Below are 18,898 nucleotides of genomic sequence, written 5' to 3'. Positions count from 1 at the left end.
CCCTCCCACACTGTGTGGCTTTATCTGTCGTCATTCCTGTCGCTGTGCCTTCTCACATCTCTCTGCTTCCAGGTTTGTGCTGCTGGAGTCAGAAAAAGGATAAAACTGTTATTTAGGTTTGGGTTTAGGTGCAAATCCCTGCAGTAACACAGCCCATGGCTGCATGGCCCCACACGATGTGTCTGACATGGCTGAGTTGGCTCTGCCTGGGGGAGGTACAAACCCTCTGCTTTTATCTCATGCAAGGTCCCATTTTTTTGATCCTTTGTGCAGCTGAAACCAGGCAAAAAAAATTGTGTAGGGAAAAAAAAAAGCAACCCCAAACCCACAAACCCACCATAACTTCCCTTGCTAAAATCAGTAAGGACAGAGGGTCCTGCTGGCCCAGTGCTGCCAGGACCACTAGGGTGGAAAAGCCTCAGGTCCCAGGAACATCCAATGCCTTCGGTACCCAAGGGAGATTTATTTATCCCCCCCAGTTTATCCCCCAGTGGAAGTTTCCCACAGCCCTCCAGGAGTGGGTGCAGCAGTATCAGCAGGCACAGGTCTATCAGGCGGAGCAGAAGCTTTTCCAGGAACTATCCAGTGAAACACGTGACCGTGCCCGGCTGAAGTGCGATACGTGACAGGCATTCACCAGGTCCCCGGCCAGTCAGTTGACTTTGTTATTCAAACTATTTTAGTGATGGTTTTTAATCCCAGGCTTAAGTTTTTCTTTTTTCTATTTTTCTTTTTTCCTCTCTCTCTCTCTCTCTCTCTTCTTTTTTTACTCTCTGAACAAGGGAATCTCTACGCTGGCAGGATTCAGAGAGGCACAAAGGAGGGAAAAACAAGCTTCAGCCAGAAGAGAGAGGAAAAAAACAAAACAAAAAAAAAAGGATGCTGTTAGCATTCCCTGTATTCGAGGGGGTAAAAACATTTTGCTGTCAACTCTGTTTTAAAGGGTAAATGCCTACAGCAACCCAGTTACCATGCAAATAAATCCTGTGCTCAGCCTTTCCCTCTCAGTGCAGAGTTTTGGTGCTGGGGCTTGTTAGCCAGGGGAGCTGGGCAGTGGGGGCTGGCAGTGCCCCCCATGTCCCCAGTGCTCCCAGTCCCAGCCTGGGGATGGCCACTGGCTGGGGGTGCCACTGCAAACCTCTGGACCTTGACAGGAGCTCGTGGGGGTGCCCAAGTGTCCCCCAGATAACGTGGGACGGCGGGGGGAGCACAGCAGAGGTGTGGGCTGGGTACCCCCTTATCTCCTTATCACAAGCAGATTCAAGCAGCTGCTGGCAGCAGAGCCCTCGGCTCTGCCTCTGTGACAGGGGGACACCCCAGGGAGAGCGAGTGCCTGGAAAGGGCAGAAATCTCACCCAAGACACCCCCTTTCGTGGCAGGCAAGTGAGGAGCCACCCTGGGGCACAGGGCTCTCTCTCACTCGCTGCTGCCAGGTGGAAAGGGAGGTGATGCCAGGACACGATGCCAGACTGTGGCTGGGCTCATCCAGACGATGACCAGCACCCCAGCACTGGTATTTATGGTGACACTTCCCCATGACAGCAGAGGGGTGGCACATGCCCCAGCACACACAAGACAAACCTTCCCCTGACAGCCCCAGTGTGATGGTTTCCCATAAAAAAGATTTGAATTTGTCATGCAAATGACTGGGCGTGTGGGCACAGCTGCTGAGAGGTGGCCTGGGCTGGGACAGCTGCCAGCATGGCCACAGGGATATGCCCAGGACAAGGTCTGGCCCCCCAAAGCTGGTCCCTGCCCTGGAACCTGCCAAGCAGATGGTGCTGGCAGAGCAGTGCTGCCAAAACCACCCAGCCCTTGCTGCTCCTCCTGGTCCCTGTGGCTCACTGAAGCTTCCAAAACAAGCATTGTGACCCCCCTGCTCGTCCCCTCCCTCGGCTTCTGTCTGGCTGCAGCAGAGCTGAGCTGCCCAGGGTGAGCTTGCTTTGTGCTGGGACAACATAAGGAGGTGGAAGAGGATGCTCCATCGAGCAATGCATTAAAAAAAAAAAAAAATTATACTTTTAAGCAACTTCAAAATGATTTAAGCACTTGCCCTGTGCCACCTTGATCAGTCGGGAGCCAGGCAGCCACTGCCTCTCACCCACACCCCACTGCTCATACTCTGCAGTTCATCTCCTGTCCTTCCAACACTGCAACCCTTTGAGCTCTTCCCACTTTCCCAGCCCGGCACGGGACAGGGAAGCGCTCGGGCTCCTTTCTGGAGGCTCCCCAGCACCACCTGGCAACACAGCCCCGCTCCCACCGGGAAGGAAGGATGGCAGGGTTCATCATTCTGCCCGCCCGCCCGCAATTTCACGGCCGGGTTCTGGCGAACAGGAAGGCGGCAGGTCGGGCTGTTGTTTTGATGTGGCGACTTCTCGAAATGAGGCCGGAGCAAAACAGTGGGATCCAGGAATGGCAGCGCCGGGCGCTGGGAGCGCCGCCCGCGCCCTCGCTTCCTAGCAGTTTGGCCACCTCTCGGGATATCAGACAGCTAAATGGAAAACCGTCACTCTTTTCACTTCAGAGCGCGCCGCACACAGGGGTTTTTTCAGCAACAATCCGATTTTCGGCAGCCTCGTTGAGCCGGGCAGATGTGCGTCCCCAGCAAAGACAAAAGGCCGGCTCAGCAGAGCCAGGCCCCACGGCCTGGGCACCTCAGGGCTACTGGGCTGGGGCCGAGTGCTCCCCAGCAGCTCCCAGCACCCCCACCCAAAAATCCTCCCCTGCCTTCTCCTCAGAAGGAGTCCTGACAGGGAGAAAGAAGCATTGCTGATTAATCTCCGGCCCCGATAGCACTTCAAAGGCAGGGCCCGGGCCAGGCCGCGCTCCCGCCAGCGCCGCGCTGGATGCGGCGCTCGGCTCTTACTCCTTTGGCAGCCCCGCAGCGCGTCCAGAAAGTAATTACTTAAAAAGGAAATAAATGTCACCCACATGGTTGTAAGCAAAACCTCGGGCAGGACGAACAGAGCCCCTCCAGGATCTGCATTCTCACGCAACGCAACACGAGCAAGGCAGGAGCGAGTCGTTTCCGTTCATCGAGATGGGCTGTTTACTCTGAGGGCCACCGATGACATTAGACGTGCCCACCGTGGGCATTTCAGCTCCCCAGGGTAGCCACGGTGCTGAACTGCCTCTACTTTCATCCTAGGGCATCCTCTTCCCCCGGGATGGCTTTAGGCATCACCACCTGAACCAGCAGCAGATGTTGGTGCTGAAAACGCGGCCCTTCCTGGCACCAGGCCTGCGTGACCTTTATGGAGATGAACCAGATAACTGGCATGATCAAACAGAGTAATTTTATTTACTTTTACAGCTTGACTCTTGGAGTTTGTAACTGTCAAAACCTGAAACACCAAAGCAAGTTGGTTGGGGGAAGTCAAATGCAGCACCAGAGCAGCAAATGAGGTTCAAGGGTGAGAGTCTCTCCTGTTGGCACCTGCCTGGTTCTGCTGGATCTGAGATAATCCTCAGTAAATCCCCTTAACCAGGACAGGGCTCTGTTTCAGAGAAATTAAATTTTAGAAAAATAACCCCCAGCTTATTTTAGGCAAATAACAGAAGGAAAGTGATGTCCTGAAAACTCTGGGACGAGATCCCATCTGCCCCTGCTGCCACTGGAGCTGCACCAGGATGGCAACACCTCCCACCCTCTGCTCCACACAGCGCGAGGCAGCACTTGGTGCCAGCCCACAGGGTTCTGTGTGCTCGGAAACCCAGAGGTGCCTCGGGGACATGCAGAGCAAGGGCAGCACGTGGGACACGCTGCAGGATGGTGGCATCACCTGATGCCTGCCAGGATCAGAGCAGGACACGCTCCTGTGTCCCGCATGTCACACTCCCAGCACACTCGAGGGCGAAGCCCGGCACGGCCAGACCAGGTGGGCTGGGAAATACTCCCTGAGGCACTGCAGCCAAGCAAACATGGTACCATACAGCACTGAATAATTTTAAAAGTTAAAATAGTTTATTGCTGTCTTTGTAGAAATGCACTTACATCGCCTGTTCTCTTCCTTTATTTGGCTGTTGGATTACAGGCATTAAAAGGTTACATTTACCCATTTGTTCAGTGACATAACACCTTTTTCTCTATTGCTCCACTCATGATATTCTCCTAAACCTTGCTGGCCAACAGCCCCAAATCTCTTTTACATAAATACTGTAAATGTCTCCATAGGTTGCAGCATTGTAACAAAAGATCTACCAAAGTAGACAAAGTGTTCAGTATTCTTGGTTGGTTTTTTGCATTTAAAAATATACCTAAATTTGAGATAATCTTAACAGAGTAACAATTACAATAAGAAAATAGTACAGTGCGTTGACTAAAGGAATATTCCGCTCTCCTTCAAGCCAATATTCCCTTTTGCATGTTGAAGTGATTCAGCAATTACTTAAGAACTTTTACCTACATACAATAATTTAGTAAAATGAGAATTAAACAAGGCAGATACTTACTACTATTCTTCTGTCTGCAATTCACAGCTCATGCGAATAAAATCGCAATAAATATTAAAAAATAGTTTTTCTTTTGCTTTTTTTTTTTTTTTTCTGTAAGGCATCTCTGAGTATTACAAAGTTTTTGTACAACCAAAAAATAAGATTGCTTTTTTTTCCATGTTCTCCGAGTACCTCTGTACCTCACCAGTAAATAAGAGGATTGTAGGCTGGATGAGGAAGGAAGGAGGGGGGGCAGAAAGAAGATCACAGGTGATGGAAGCAGACCGCGGTGTGTGCAAGAATCTGTAGTTTTCCCCGTGAAACATTTCAGCCGCTTTTAGAACATCTTCAAGACAGTATCTGTCCAGGTTGAAGGAAAAAAAAAAACCAAAAAAAACAAAAGGGGAGGAGGAAAAAAAAAACTTACCAGAAGTCCGCTTTCATAAGCACAATCAGCCTGCAAGGATTCGGGTTCGCCCTCAACTCTATAAATAGCTTAGGTATCGATATGCACCTACACAAGGAGGGAGGGGGGGATAAAAGGGACGGGGGTGATTTTTTTTTTGTTTGTTTCGTTTCTTTTATTAGTTTTTTTTTTTCTTTTTTTTCTCTTTTTTTTTTCCTGTCCTCCTGCTCTGTCCTAGTCGCATCCTCCTTGCACGGCGGCGGCGATGAGAAGATTGTCCCGTGAGAGGCCGAGCCCCTCACTGCATGCGGTCGGGCTGCAGCTGCTGGGGCTGGTACTGCACGAAGGCGGCGGGCGCCGCGGGGTTGCTGGCGGTGATGGGCGGCTGCACCGTGCCCGTGTAGCCGTATCCCACGAAGCCGGCGGCGGGGGAGGCAGCGTAGGGGTACTGGTCGTAGGCAGCTGTGGTGTACTGGGAGTAGGCTTGGCTGGCGGCGGTGTAGTCGATGTAGGGAGACGTGATGGACTGCACGGGGGTGGGGATCACCACGCTGGGCTGGATGATAGCTTGGGGGTAAACGTAGTGAGGCGTCAGTCTGTGGAGGAAAAGGGAGAGAAGTCAGCGAGTGGCCGGGGTTACTCCTGGCCTGCACGTCCCCTCGTCTCCCTCCCCGCCGCCAAATTCACGTGCGTCAGCCATGGAAATGGTGCTGCCCTCGAGTGAGAGGTGCTCGCCGGGGTGGGGATGAAAAGCAAACACTCCTAGACCTGAGGGTGGGAGAAGTGCAAGGTGAAGCATGGGCTGCTATTAACACACACCCCCTGGTCCCCACGGCTTGTATCTCCCACTATCCAGGCTGCTGGTCCCCAAAACAAGCTGCCTGGAGGGCCGTGACACAGCCCCTCGGCTCCCACGTGCCCTGCCCGTCCCCGCCAGCCTTTCTGCCTCCTGTATTCTCCATCCACACTTGGGTGGAGGGTCCAGAGGACCCACAGCCCCTGTGAGGCACCTCCTGGCACCAGGGACAACATCTCACTCTCCACTCGTCCCACCAGGAATGACCACAGCCCCAGGCCCTCCAGCCTGCCAGGTGTTATCAGTTACTACACACTTACACCGTGTTTCCACAACACTGGATATTTAGGGAATGCTACAGGGTGTTTGTTGTAAAACAGGAGATATTAACGCTGCTTTCTTGCCCCCCAGTAACACTCCCCAGTAGCCGGCAGGGCAGTGACACTCCTGTGCCCATGAGCTGTCACATCTGCCCCTGGCATCTCTGCTGCCCTTTCCATGAGGGTCTAAAAGTGCTGCTTCTCCCAGCTTGCCCCTGCCCTGAGGTAGCTGTGCTGCTGAGAGGAACTTAACAATGTCACAGTCAATTAAAGTCCATAGATGGAAAGATCCTGGAGGTGATTAATGCAGGAGTGCCTACTAATTTGCTAGAAACTGCTAATGAGGAGGAAAGGGGGGGGGGGGAAGCCTCAAAATGAAAGGGCTGTATTTTCCAAAGGGCCCACATCAAGTCAGGTCTCAAACAAGGGCAAAAACTCTGCAAACCTCAAGGTTTAAGTGCATCCACGCAAAGTGCCACGGGCCAGGCAAAAATGGGGAATTGCATGTGGCGTGAAGAGTGTGGCAGGGTGACACCAAAAAGGGCACCCTGGGGAGAAGGTCCCTTTGGCCACTGCTTGCTATACCACATAAGGGCACAGAACGAAGCAAAGCCATCCTCTGAAAAGCTTGTGCCACCCTGTCTCCAAAACCAACTCATTTTGGCCGATAAAAAAAAAACCCAAGGCAAAACTCTGCAGAGAGATTACGCAGATTCAAATATTTTGGGGATTTTTGTGTGGATGTGTGTGACAGCACATTTTCAAACACAACCACTTTTAAAAGCCTCCCACAGGCTCTTCACGAGGCACAGGGCTGTGCATGGCTTCTTTCATTCCACCTGTACATCCTAAATCTCAGCCACCACCTGCAGGGTGCCGGGGTCCACCTGGGGCTGTCCCTCCTACCCAGCACTTACAGGGCTCTTCCCACTTGCTTTACAACCACCCCTGGATGGTTTAATCTGCTCTTCAGGCAGGAGAAAGGCTTCTCACAAACAAGGGCTCATCTGAACCGAGTTTTCTCTCCTTTTCCCACTCGCATATGCGGTTTGTTTTCGCTTGAGACAATCTGCATGACAAGAGGATGACTGCTCTCCTCTCCCCACACAGCAACACTGCCTCTGAAATCAGGGTCCTTCCATATGCCCAGGGAGGATGGATGATGCTGAGCAGCACCTCAGCCTTTGATTCAGTGCAAAGCCTTCTTCTGAGGCCACCAGACACCCCTGGGCAGCAAGAGGGACCTCACAGTCCTTCAGTCCATAAACACACCAGGCCCAGCATCACCCTGTGGGTAACAAGAATGAGATGAGGCAGCAGAAATTCATTGAATCCCTTTTTGTCCAGCTCTGATCTAAACTGAGGCCAGCACAGCTGAATCAGAGCTGGAGCTTAGGCACCAGCTCAGCCCAAGGGCACTTCATGTCACACACTCTCACCAGGCAGTGGCAGCCACCTCTTGGAGCAGCAGAGCCGAGTCCCACCCAGAGGTTCCTCACGCCTGGCACTGGGGGATTTTCTCTTCCATTTGGTTTTAAATAACTCAGAGGTGCAGTGCTGCTCTCTGGGCCTGCCAGGGTCTGGGGAAAAGGAAAAGCTCTGCAGAGGCACCCCCAGGCACTAACCCTTGGGCATGACATGAGCAGGCTCTGTCCACGCTTATTGCCCTGGCAGATCAGCAGCTCAGCCAATATCCTGCATCCCAGACAGGGCATGGATGCTCTGGCTGCTCCTCGCTTCCTGGTACTCCAGGGCCCAACAAAATTAAAATCACTTCACAAATGCAACAAAAAAAGCACAATCCGATAAAACCACCCGGTGACAGGAGCAGAGGAGGGGCCTGCACTGTTCCTGCCCACAGCTCACCTGCGCTCACCAAATGAGGACAGCCCAAGAGACTCCCAGCAATCCAGCCTGAGCATCACCCTGTCTGAGCAGCTCCTGCATGCCCCTTGCTGCCACCAAACTCTTCCCCAGAGCTGGCACAGCCCATGTGGGGGATGTGGTGCCATCAGGGTGAGTGGACATTCCCAGCTCATCCCAAGAAACTCCACACTGTTGGCTTTGCTTTCGTGTATGGAGCTCCTCCACTGCAGCTCCACGGTGGGCTCAGAGACAGCAAATCTACAACATCCTGCACTGCATTTTTCCTTCAGCAAGGAGAAATTCCAGCTTTTCAGTGCTACTTGGAATAAAAAGCACCATTAGCTTGAAAGGCCCACTTCCAGAAATCCATCCCACCAGCCCAGTGCATACACAAGCACACATCGCTCACAATAGCTGGTACCACACTAAACAATCCCACTCAGCAACTCCAGGATCTGCTTCTAAAGGGAATGTAAATGTAAAAGGGAAGGTTCTTTTGGCCTGTAGGATTTCAATAATTCAGCTAGAAATTTCAGTCAAGATATTATGCAGTTTGGTCTTCTGAATTAGGTGGACAGATGGCAATTCATCAATCAAAACAAAACACACAACCCAAAGTAAGGTCACTTTGATGACTTGCAGCTACAAACAAAACAAACCAGTGCAATAGGATGAAGTTCTCTGCTGGCTACATTTAGCATCCACAGAAAAATCTTAAAATATTTTCCCTCTTCCATTATTTCTGAAGAGGAACTTTCAGGAGACAAATTGAAAAAAAAAAAAAAAAAAAAACCAAGCTGTTCTGGAGTTCTCTTTCTAGAACTCAGCAAACTCTAATCTGAATTTCTACAGGATGAGTCACATCTGTGTTTTAAGATGCCTTTCCCTTCCTCCCTCCCTGCAGTTTTCCTCCATCCCCCACGATGGGCCCTGCCAGCCAGAAGAGAACTTCATCAAAAACACGCAGGGTGTGATTATAAAACATCAACCAAGTGATCAGCCGTGGCCACCACACACCAAAGTCATCCCTGTGAACAGCAGATGGACGAGATGCTGCTGGCACGACACCGACCCATGGGCCAAGGCCACCCAACACAAGGAGCACGGTCAAACCTAAGCCTAGAGGCAGCAGTGGCACAGGAGGGACAGCAGGAGGGACAGCAGGGACTTGGCAGGGCCCTCGTGGGGCCAGCCCACGCTCCTGACCATGTGGCACCACGCCACGGTGCCCAGAATTGAACCAGAACAAAAGAGATGGTCACAGAGCCGCTGGCAGAGGGGCCACGGGCTCTGTCCTGCTGCGGCTGGGGGACAGAACAAACGGGGCCCCGTTTTGGTGCAGGCCTGGGTGGAGATGTTCAAACACGTCAGGGGAGGCACCCGTGGCTCCAGGCAGATGAAAAAGTCCCTTTCAAAACCTGCCCTCACCCAGGTCTCCTCCCCACAGCAACAGGGCAGGGCTGGCTGGGGGGCAGCCAGGAAAAAGGGACAAGTCAGGAGGAAATGTGTCCCACACCTCTCCCCAAACACTGAGGAAGGGGAACAAGCTCTCATCAGCAGCTCTCCCAGCAGAGCTCATCTCAGAGACACTTCACATATTTGACTGTTTTGTATCAGATTTACACCTAAAATGTGCTTTAGCTGCATCTTCTCAGCTCTCTGCTATCCTGCAGGACTTCCTACACACGAGCCATGTGCTGCTCCTGCAAGCTGCACGAGTTTAGGAGAGCAACAAGGTGGGAGCTCCTGAACCTCTCGATCTCTGCCAGCCCTGCTGGGAGCTGGTTTTATCAGTTGTGAAGAGGTGGAGACAGCTGCACCCCTCTGTCAGGAGGGACACGGCATCACCCAAGCATTTGGGAAACAAGGAGGGGCACAGGGCTCTTGGCAGCCTCACAGAGATCAGCACACAAATGCCACCACCACCACCAGCCTTTTATTCCTTGAAGAATAAAAGAAACAGAGCCCTTTGTGTCTGCCAGTGAAGGCACAAATTCTGGCATTTGACCCCAGGAATTTGGCCTCCATTTCCACTAGAGCTGACCCATTGGCTGCCACGGGGACACCCACACTGCCACAGCACGTGATGGATGGCAGGAGGTGCTGGGGGTGCTGCAGGACCAGCTGAGCACAGCCCCTGGTGATGTGGCACCTCCAGCCACTGCCCGCACGGCAGATCCAAAGGTGTATTTTGAAGGGGCTCCCGAGTTTAAAGCTGCTGTGGGAAGCACAGCCCACACTTGCACTGGCAGTGCCACGGCACCACCACGGCAGAGCTGGAGCTGCAGGCACACATCCTGGTGTAATTCACACTCCAAGGAATCGTTCCTGAGGGACACTCCCAAGCCAGCAAGCACTCACCTCGAGGAGACACTCAGAAAACGTGTGTGGAGTGCAGGCAGGGTTGGCCACAGGGATCATACGGGCCCCAGCCACGATGACAGGCTGTGGAAATGTGAGAAATTCAGGTGCTGTTCTCAATCCAGGCATGAGGAGGAGGCTGGAGGATGGCCGGGGGGTCCCTGCTGCCCACCAGGACTCTCACTCCTGGAGGGGATCACAGTTTATCCACTAACACTTGGGTGCACATCAGGACATTGGCCGTGCCCTGATCACTCCGTGATCCCTCACCATCCACTGACAGGGCTGGGCTTCAACCACAACATGACAAAGCTCCAACTCCTGAAATGTCCCTACCAGAGCTGCCTTAAACATGCACTGAAATGTCAACAGCTTCTGCCTCATCAGCCAGCTATCCCAGCCAGCTCAAAGTCACACAAGGATGAACTCTGCAGCTCCATGGGATTTATCATCACCTGCTGCAACACGACACAAACACAAAATAGCAAAGCAATCAACACAATTTCTGCTGCTCGTGTAACTCCTTTGCCTGTCTGTCTTCTCCTCATCCTCCTCTGTCCCTCTGAGAAGATTTACACAGCAGCCTGTGCAAACAGGTACAGGACTGAGCTCCCTGCTGGGAGCAGATGTCACCACGCCAGTGACAATCACCAAGGCATGATGTGTCACAACAGACTGTCCCAGACTGCAGTCAGTGGGAAAAAAAATACAGAATGAAGTAAACAAAAAAAAAAAAAAAGGCTGCAGAACCAAAGATGGGAGTACATCTCACAAAGATTTAATCCTGTTTCTCAGCTCAACCAAGAGTCTCAGATCAACATGCTGAGCTCCTCCATGACTTATAGCCTGGCTCAACAGCTTTATCCTCTGCATCTTGCTTCCCCCACACCCAAAGGAAGAAGGAAAGAAAAAAAAAAAAACCAAACCATGATCCAAAACAAAGGCATGCTGGGCCAGACCAAAAATAGTTTTGGAGAGAAGCAGGCTGAAAAACACTCAGGTAGCAGGAGATAACATCTGCCTGAAACAAGAGCCATCTGGCACCAAGGAAAAAGCCACATGGAAGTTTATCCGCAACCAGTCAGCTCTCCAGAGAAGGAAAAACCCCTCCCCATTCCAGTTATCAGCACAGCCAAACCAGAAACTAACTGACAGAAGAAACAGGGCCTGTTTCACACCAGGGCATGACAGGAACCTGAGCCCATCAACATCCTTGTGAGGAACCTGGTAGGATGGCAGGAAAAACCAGGGTCTCCAACAGATTAAGCCAGCTTGCCCCAGAATTCTGCCTTTGTCTGAACTCTCCAATTCTCTTCTGCAATTTAGAGAAAATCAATGGCAGAAACATCTCTAAAGTCTTCTGAAGTACCTGACAAGTTTTGGAATAATACATATTAGTGACTGCTTTCAACTGGTTCCCTTTTCTTTACACATGATCCCTTCCACTGACCTTTAATTAAAACCATCCACTCATTTGATTATCAAAACCCCTTTCTTGGAGAGATGAAGTATTTCGAAGTAGAATGCTTCAGCTATGGAAGAAGCAATGAAATATTTCTTTTTGATAAGAAGACCTACACTGATAAAACAAGTAATTAAGTAATTTCTCAGTCAAGAAAGAAATTCCATTTTAAGAGCTTGTGATCTCTGCTATCAGTTGTGCCTTAGTGGTAGTAGAACATTTAAGACATCTCAATCTAATCCCTCCACACCTTCCTGCAAGCTGGAATCATGGGGGATGCCTGGACCCAGCGTGGTTTTCCCAGCCTCTGCTGCTTTGGCCAGAGCAGCTCAACTCTGACACAGGAGAGCTAAAATGCTCAAAGCTGCTGACAGGGAAATTGCAAGTGACAGCACAACCCTGTTTACAGCACTTGGAGACTGAGAAACGGGAGACTGAGTTTTAACTGCGAGGTCCAGGACTTTTCATCTTTTGTGATCACGAAGTATATTTAGCTCTGGAATGTAGTTTGCTCCCATCCGTGGGGAACAAGTTCTTCATAAAAGTTGTATTTAGAAATGACCCGGTGTCCTTGCTACCAAATTATCAGCACAACTGTCTGGTTCTCCCTGGCTGGTGCCCTCAGCGCCGGGGCAGGATGCCCAGGGCTGCATTCATCATTCCAATTACTGGGCATGTGCTTAATACTACGAGTTGGGGCCCATATGCCAACAGCTGCTCAAAGGAAACATGAGATCAAGCACAAGCTGGGCTGCTCTGGAAATTCAGACGCGTGCATCAGTCTGCCACTTTGGGACTCCGTGGCACCAGCCGGAGCAACACAGGTGAATTTTGGATCTGCCACTCCCCAGCTCCTGCACCAGTGGGAAAGGACTCAGGTCTCTGCTGCTGAGGGGGCTGCTCTTGTGCTGGGGAGGACAAAGAGGAAATCCACCAGAGGCACTGGAATCACACAGAGAAGATGGCACAACTCAAGCCATGTGCTGTAAAGACAAAGCCAGAGCCAGCTCAGGCTGTCTCTCCATCACACACAAGCCTGTGGTGCCCTGACTGCCCAGGGATGGCTCAGATCCTTCACCCAGAGCCTGCCCCTTGCAACAGGTCTGAGCTCAGCACATCATTCACACAGCCAAGTGTGAGGTCACTGTATCAGACCACGCTTTTGTGTTGTCTTACAGGCCGAACACGAGCAAATTGTGCCCCAAGCCCAAAAAACAGGCACACCAAACCCTTGGGCCTGACACCAGCATTTGCCACCTTGAAGCAGATGTTCGAGAAAATTCTCAGAGCAGTCTGATCTGCTTATGAATACACGTCTATGCTTAAAAAACACAAAATAAAATAATAAAAAAAAAAGAAAGGGATTTCTTTCCAACTAGCAAGCATCTGGTCTGAACAGCAGCCACCATGCATGAGAACCAGCAGCTGAAGCCGTTTGGAAAATGGATTTGGACATTTCTTAGGGAATGCCCCCTTTCCCCCCTGAAGCTTTCATGTTCCTGGCACAGGGTAACACCAGGTGCTGGGTGCTCCATCCACAGGAGCCTGGCAGAGTGGGATGGGATCCTGCAGCCTCCAGCTCCGGGTAAGCGGGCAGTGGGAAGGTGGAGCAGGGGGATGCCAGCTGACAGAGGCTGGGCACAGCACGTGCCCTTTTATAAGCATAACCACAGCAAAGATGAAAGTTTGTTGTTGCCTTTTATTTTTAACCCAATAGAGAAATTTTAAGGATAAACAGCTGCGAGGGAGGCTGGGCTGACACAAAGAGAGACTTTCTTCACTTCCTAACTGCAGCAGCATCAACGCATGAAATTTTAAACTCAAAGAGATTTAAATTTAACTCTTCCTGACCTTGCCGGAGACCAAATGTGGGCCAGAGGCAGGGGGCCACCAAAACAAGTAACTACACATGGATGGGGCCTCTGGAGCAATGACATCCAACGTGCAGCCATGGAAAGAGCTGGATCCTGCCACAAGAGACAGCTTTATGTTTGCAAGAGCTCAGTCACTTACTCAGTCCCTGGTAGATCTCCCACACAGATAGCTCCTCCGCTGAGGCACAGCGACAGGAATGCATCTGCCATATGCTGCCCGTGTCCAGAGCAGCAAGCAGAGAGGAGAACCAGGGAATTCCCGTTCCCTGTACAGACTCAAACCTGCCTCCAGCTCCAGAGTGCCAGAGGAGGACACCACAAGGTGGGACCAAGCAGCTCTGCCACATCAGCTGATCACATGAAGCACGGCAGCTGCAAGGACGCACTGGCACTGCCAGGTGCCTGCAGGCATAGCACAGTCTGCAAGCTCCAGGCCGAGCCTCAGGCCCAACGCTGCTTCCCTAAACTCAGCAGCCAGATCTCCAAGTCACCCTGACACAGACACATCCTTTGCCTTGCATTACTGTTAAGATCTCTGGTTACAACAAGCTAGAAAGTTCTTTTCCTAACAGGATTTACTACTGACTCCGTGCTGTCTGCTGTGCGAGTGCCTCCCCTGCCAGGACAGCAGGAGGAAGGAGAGAGGCTCCTCGTGGTTTCTCTTTCTGTTCCGCATAGCCCTGGCAATATTTACAGCTGCATTTAGGTGTCTGGGGCTGGGAGGGGGGAAGCCTTTAGTTTATAAATAATCCTCTCCGGTGTTTGGGTAATTTTCATAGTTTCCATTCACTTCAGGTTTCACCAAAACCTGCGTTTTGTGGCTTGATAGCTGGGCCATGGCTGGCTGCTCGCTCTTCGTTAACTGCCCAGGAGTTAACGGTTGCTCATTCATTCCTGCCCTGCCAAGCCCAGCTCGCTCACCCGAGCACCCCGTGCCCCGTGACAATCATCTTTTGGAAACCACAATGCCAACCCCTGGGCACAAACGCTTTGCAGAGACAGGAACTGCAGGAGGGAGAGCCAGGCAACATCTCACACCAGGGGCAAAGCAGCCGAGCCACTGAGCCTCCTTCGGGAAAGGTCAGGATCCACTCGGCAAACAGACAACAGCAATTCAGTGAGAGACCCTGATAAACTCCTCACCTACTCTCGTATCCCACTGAGGGCCAAGGAAATTGTGGGTTCAAGGGAATGCAAGAGCGGAGCTTGGCAGGCTCTTAATTTTGTTGGTCTACTGAGGAGACAAAGAGGGAAGTGGCAGCCAAGCTCTGTTGAGCACCTGAGGCTTTGCTCAGAAGCCACAGAGCAGCCCCAGTTGTGGTGCTCAGGTAAAAGTGGTGCTCAGGTACACACATTCTGTAAAACCCACATTTCCAGTGATTCTGCTGCACCAATGACTGAATTCAATGAAATTCTTGTTTACTGATGCTTGCAAATAATGATATATAATCCCCTGCCTCCAGCCCTCGGTTCTCCTGGTTCCTGTCTCTTGGCAACTGATAAATAATTTATAATGTTCTCCACTGTATGTGCTAACTGCAGCTCTGCTGGTTTAATGATGAAACCAATGCCTAAGAACTGCAACAGGAACTGTCCAGATCACAAGGAACGTGTAATCAGTCGATCCCACACTCCTCTGGATGTGAAACCAAAAGCAAACTGTTGGAAAAAAAAAAATTGTTTTCAAGAGCTGCAGCTGCAGGGCAGGAAGGGCACCCAGAAAACTGCAGATAATCTGCAAGGTGCTCCTGCCAACAAGAGGAGTTTTAACGGGCTTCACCATTTTGTTCTCCTCTGTTCCCATGCATGGTAGGACTTGCCAGAGGCTGCTTTTATTGGCAACTTCTCTCCCGCACTCCCATGCAGACGGCTCTGGGTTCGCATCTCAAAGGTGCTGCTGCCGCTTTGGGGGCTGTGAAAGCTCTTGCAGCTCCCTTGCAAAAAGCAGCATTTGGTCTATGCAGCTTAATGTGGCTGCATAGATTTTTGTGGCTCTTTCTCCCCCCCAAAAAAGGGGAGACTCTTCACGTAATGGCAGATGTTCCTCAAGGCTTCCCAGCAGAGCTGTGAGCGCTTGTTTGAACCGCACACAGCACACGTACGCTGGGTGTGCGCTATTGTGGCAACACAGCCTCTCACATCCAAAAACTCATGGCAATGAGATTATCCAGGCAGTTGGCAACTGCGGCCACGAGGGCAGAGGAATGAAAGTTTTATTGTTAGCAGATTTTTTTTTTTTCTCAAAAAAAAAAAAGAAAAAAAAAGAAAAAAAAAGAAAAGAAAAAAAGAAAGAAACAAAACAGCCCCCCAAAAAATAAGTGGAGAGCAGGGAAGGGATGAAGTATTGCTGTTGACAAAGGCCAAAATCCCATCTATTTATATTAGAGTCACACAAAAACCACACCAGGGCAGTGCTCAAAAGCTTTAAAAAATGCACCTACTTTCTTAATGCTCTTAGAAAATAGTAATAAAAAACCTTATCAATATTCACTTTCTGAAATGGTGTAAAAAAAAGAGCTGCATCAATCATTAAACAGTTAAATGAGGGCAGTATGACAGTCACTATTGTTCTCGTGAAGCACACTTGTCTTTTGCCGAGCAGCTGCCAGATCCTATTAGATGTATAAAAAGAGGACTTTTCTAACCGAGTAGGGATGGTATAAGCTATTGAAAACAGCAGACAAAAGCCCACTTTTGCAGACTATTCAAGCCTTGTATAACATCTGTCCAAAATCAATTTTTGACCTAATGTTACTTTCATTAAGTAACAGACTTTGTTTCCAGTGCAATTTGTTTTCTAGGATAAAACTGTATCCTAAGCGTTATTACGTGGGAAACGGCACAGAGGAAGCAGAGGATCTTATTTGAGAAACATGAGAACAGAATTTGCTTAATTGTTTTGACACCTTAAGTAGTATAATAGAGAAACTATTTTCCATTTATTTGAATTCCTGTGAATTCTTGAAGTTGGCAAAGCAGCGAGCAATGCACTGGGTTTATTATGACTAAGATTTACTGAGGATAAAGAAGGATCTTTGGGAATTACATTAAAGCTGACAAATGCACAAAACTTCTGAAATCTCCACCAGAAATAAAGTACTCTGAACATTAACAACAGCTGTTGAAACTGTCCTCTCTTGACGACGAAGGGTTTTTTCACACATTTTAAATACTGAGGAAGTTCATTTGTGAATCTGATTTCAAACAGACCGTTAGGAAACATTTCCACTTACCCAAAGGGTCTCTGAATGAAGGCTGGATGTAGCTGCTGCACACCTATGGTAAAACCTGAAAAAAAAGGTTCGGAAAAAAAAAAAAGAAATATTAATGAATGGCATCCATTGTACCATTCAGCTCGCAACACACAGGCAGAATTACACCACACGTCTTTGCATTTGATCTGCTATGCATGTGAGCAAATTCAGAGCCCCATTTAGAAAGAAGTTAAATTTAACATGCATATGTGATATGCACGAGGAGCAGATGGGAATTCATGATGAAAGCCCAGTGTGAATGTGCTGTTATCGAACAGACAATGGGGTATAAAGCCTTATTTTACACACTGGGTACTGTGGTCATTAAACCAAAGGGAGAAATGACAAAGTGGATCTCACTGTTAATTCTCATGTAACAAAGAGGTTAACGGGCAAACAGATCAGCTGTGGAAGAAAACAGCTTTAACACAGTTCTGTGAACTTTGGTGGGTAACATTAGTGCAGCAGGGCTGAGTAAGGAGATACAGCAGAGAGGTAACTGGACTATGCAGCGTCCTCAGCCAACAATCAGAACTATGGAGGACAGATAAATGTGCATCGTCAGATCAGATGATTCCAGCCCGAGGAACTTGTTTCCTCGTCTTACAAGTTATTCTAATACAGAGAGATGGGATCTCCTGGATGCCTCACCAGTTTGAATACTCCTTGGTTTAGCTCCCAAATACGCCAGGTTCACATTTGCTTTCCTGCCGTCAATGATGGGGTTGGGGTCTTTGCAAGCTCTTTCAGCAGCAGCTCTGTCTGCCATGGTCACCTGGAACCGAGCACAGCCTTGTTTGTAGCAACAGCGCTTTGTAAACACTCCAGCAACAGGCACTAAGTGCAGTTTATTTACTGTTCTATTTTGAATCGGGAGCTGAACTCCCTCCGTGCGGCCCCGCTTGCACGGCGAGCCGGGAAGGGCTGCTGGGACTCGACGGAAAAGCGGGCGCTCCCCCCGCGCCCGGTTTCCCCGCTGGGCCGGTGCCAGCTGTTCTCCCCTGCCCTTCCACCTCCTCCCCGGGCCTTTTTTAAGAAGCTGGCGGAGCCCTTCCCAAAACCCCCGGCGCAGAGGAGTTCAGGGCAGCTGCGGGCGGGATGCGGAGACCGCGCTGAGCCCCGCACGGACATCGGGAGGGGGCAACAGGTGCTGAAACGAACGGCACGGCTTGGGCCGACACGGGCGGCTCCAAACGGGCCCCCAGCCCAGCCTTTGTCCTGACCGAGCCCCTCGTTCCCGCAGCGGGCACAAGCTCCGCGGCAGCGACGGGACGGGCGGCGGCTCCGCAGCGCCGGGCACCGGGGGGGGGTCCGCCCGGCCACACCGGGTGTTGGTCACTACACCGGGAGTTTGTCACCGCACCGGGAGTTTGTCACCGCCCCGGCGGGCCGGCCAGCCCGGGGCTCCGCTGCCGGCCCCTTCCCCGGCGCACCGGGGGCAGCGCCGGCGCCCGTCCCGCGGCGGAGCGGAGCGCAGCGGCACTTACAAAGCCGTATCCTCGGGATTTGCCGGTCTGCCGGTCCGTGATCACCACCGCCTCCTCGATGTCCCCGAAGACCTCGAAGTACTTCCTGAGGGAGGAGTCGGTGGTGTGGTAGGGCAGCCCCCCGACGAAGATCTTGGTGAAGGTGGTGTCCTTCTGCACGGTGTGCATGGTGCCGGGAGCGGCCGGCCCCCGGCCGGCATCCACCCCGAGCAAAGAGCCGCGCCCCGCCGAGCCCCCCCCCCCCCCCCCCCGCGGCGGCCGAAGGCAGCGGAGCGGCGGCGGGTCCCGGGGCCCTTACAGCCGCCTCATGGCCGCGCCTGGAGCCGGAGCGCGGCCCCGCCGAGCCCGCCGGTGCCGGTGAGTAGCGGCCGCCCCGCCGTCGCCGCCGCCTTTGTAGGGCCGCGCGGCCCCGCCCCGCCCCGCCGCGCCGCGCAGGGGCGCTCGGGGCGCGTAGTCCGGCCCCGCCCGGGGGTCCCCGCGGCCCGCCCCGCACCGAGCCCCCCTCGGGCCGGGCCCCGCGCACCCTGCGAGTCCCGGCGGCTCCCCGGGGAGCAGGGCCGGGCGGGAGAGGGCGGCGCTCCGGCGGGATTCCGCCAAAGATGCCGCGCGGGCAGCGGGAGTCCCGCGGCCCCGGC

General features: G+C 51.8%; 1 protein-coding gene across 1 annotated transcript; it reads right to left on the bottom strand.

Annotated features, from left to right (window-relative positions):
• Positions 1–4,520: 4,520 nt before the first annotated feature.
• Positions 4,521–18,495, bottom strand: RBM38 (RNA binding motif protein 38). The gene is made up of 4 exons (XM_066198762.1): positions 18,264–18,495; positions 17,428–17,551; positions 16,756–16,810; positions 4,521–5,439 (listed from the first exon to the last, which is right to left on the bottom strand). Exons 1-4 carry the CDS (start codon positions 18,429–18,431, stop codon positions 5,142–5,144), a joined length of 645 nt encoding a protein of 214 aa, XP_066054859.1. The 5' UTR covers positions 18,432–18,495; the 3' UTR covers positions 4,521–5,141.
• Between the last annotated feature and the right edge of the window lie 403 nt (positions 18,496–18,898).

The sequence above is a fragment of the Chamaea fasciata genome, unplaced genomic scaffold, assembly GCF_029207755.1.
Source record: "Chamaea fasciata isolate MVZ Bird 193981 ecotype frontalis unplaced genomic scaffold, bChaFas1.0.hap1 SCAF_17, whole genome shotgun sequence".
Classification (NCBI taxonomy): domain Eukaryota; kingdom Metazoa; phylum Chordata; class Aves; order Passeriformes; family Sylviidae; genus Chamaea; species Chamaea fasciata.
Note: the sequence above shows the minus strand (reverse complement) of the source record. Positions and strands in the feature narration are given on the sequence as shown.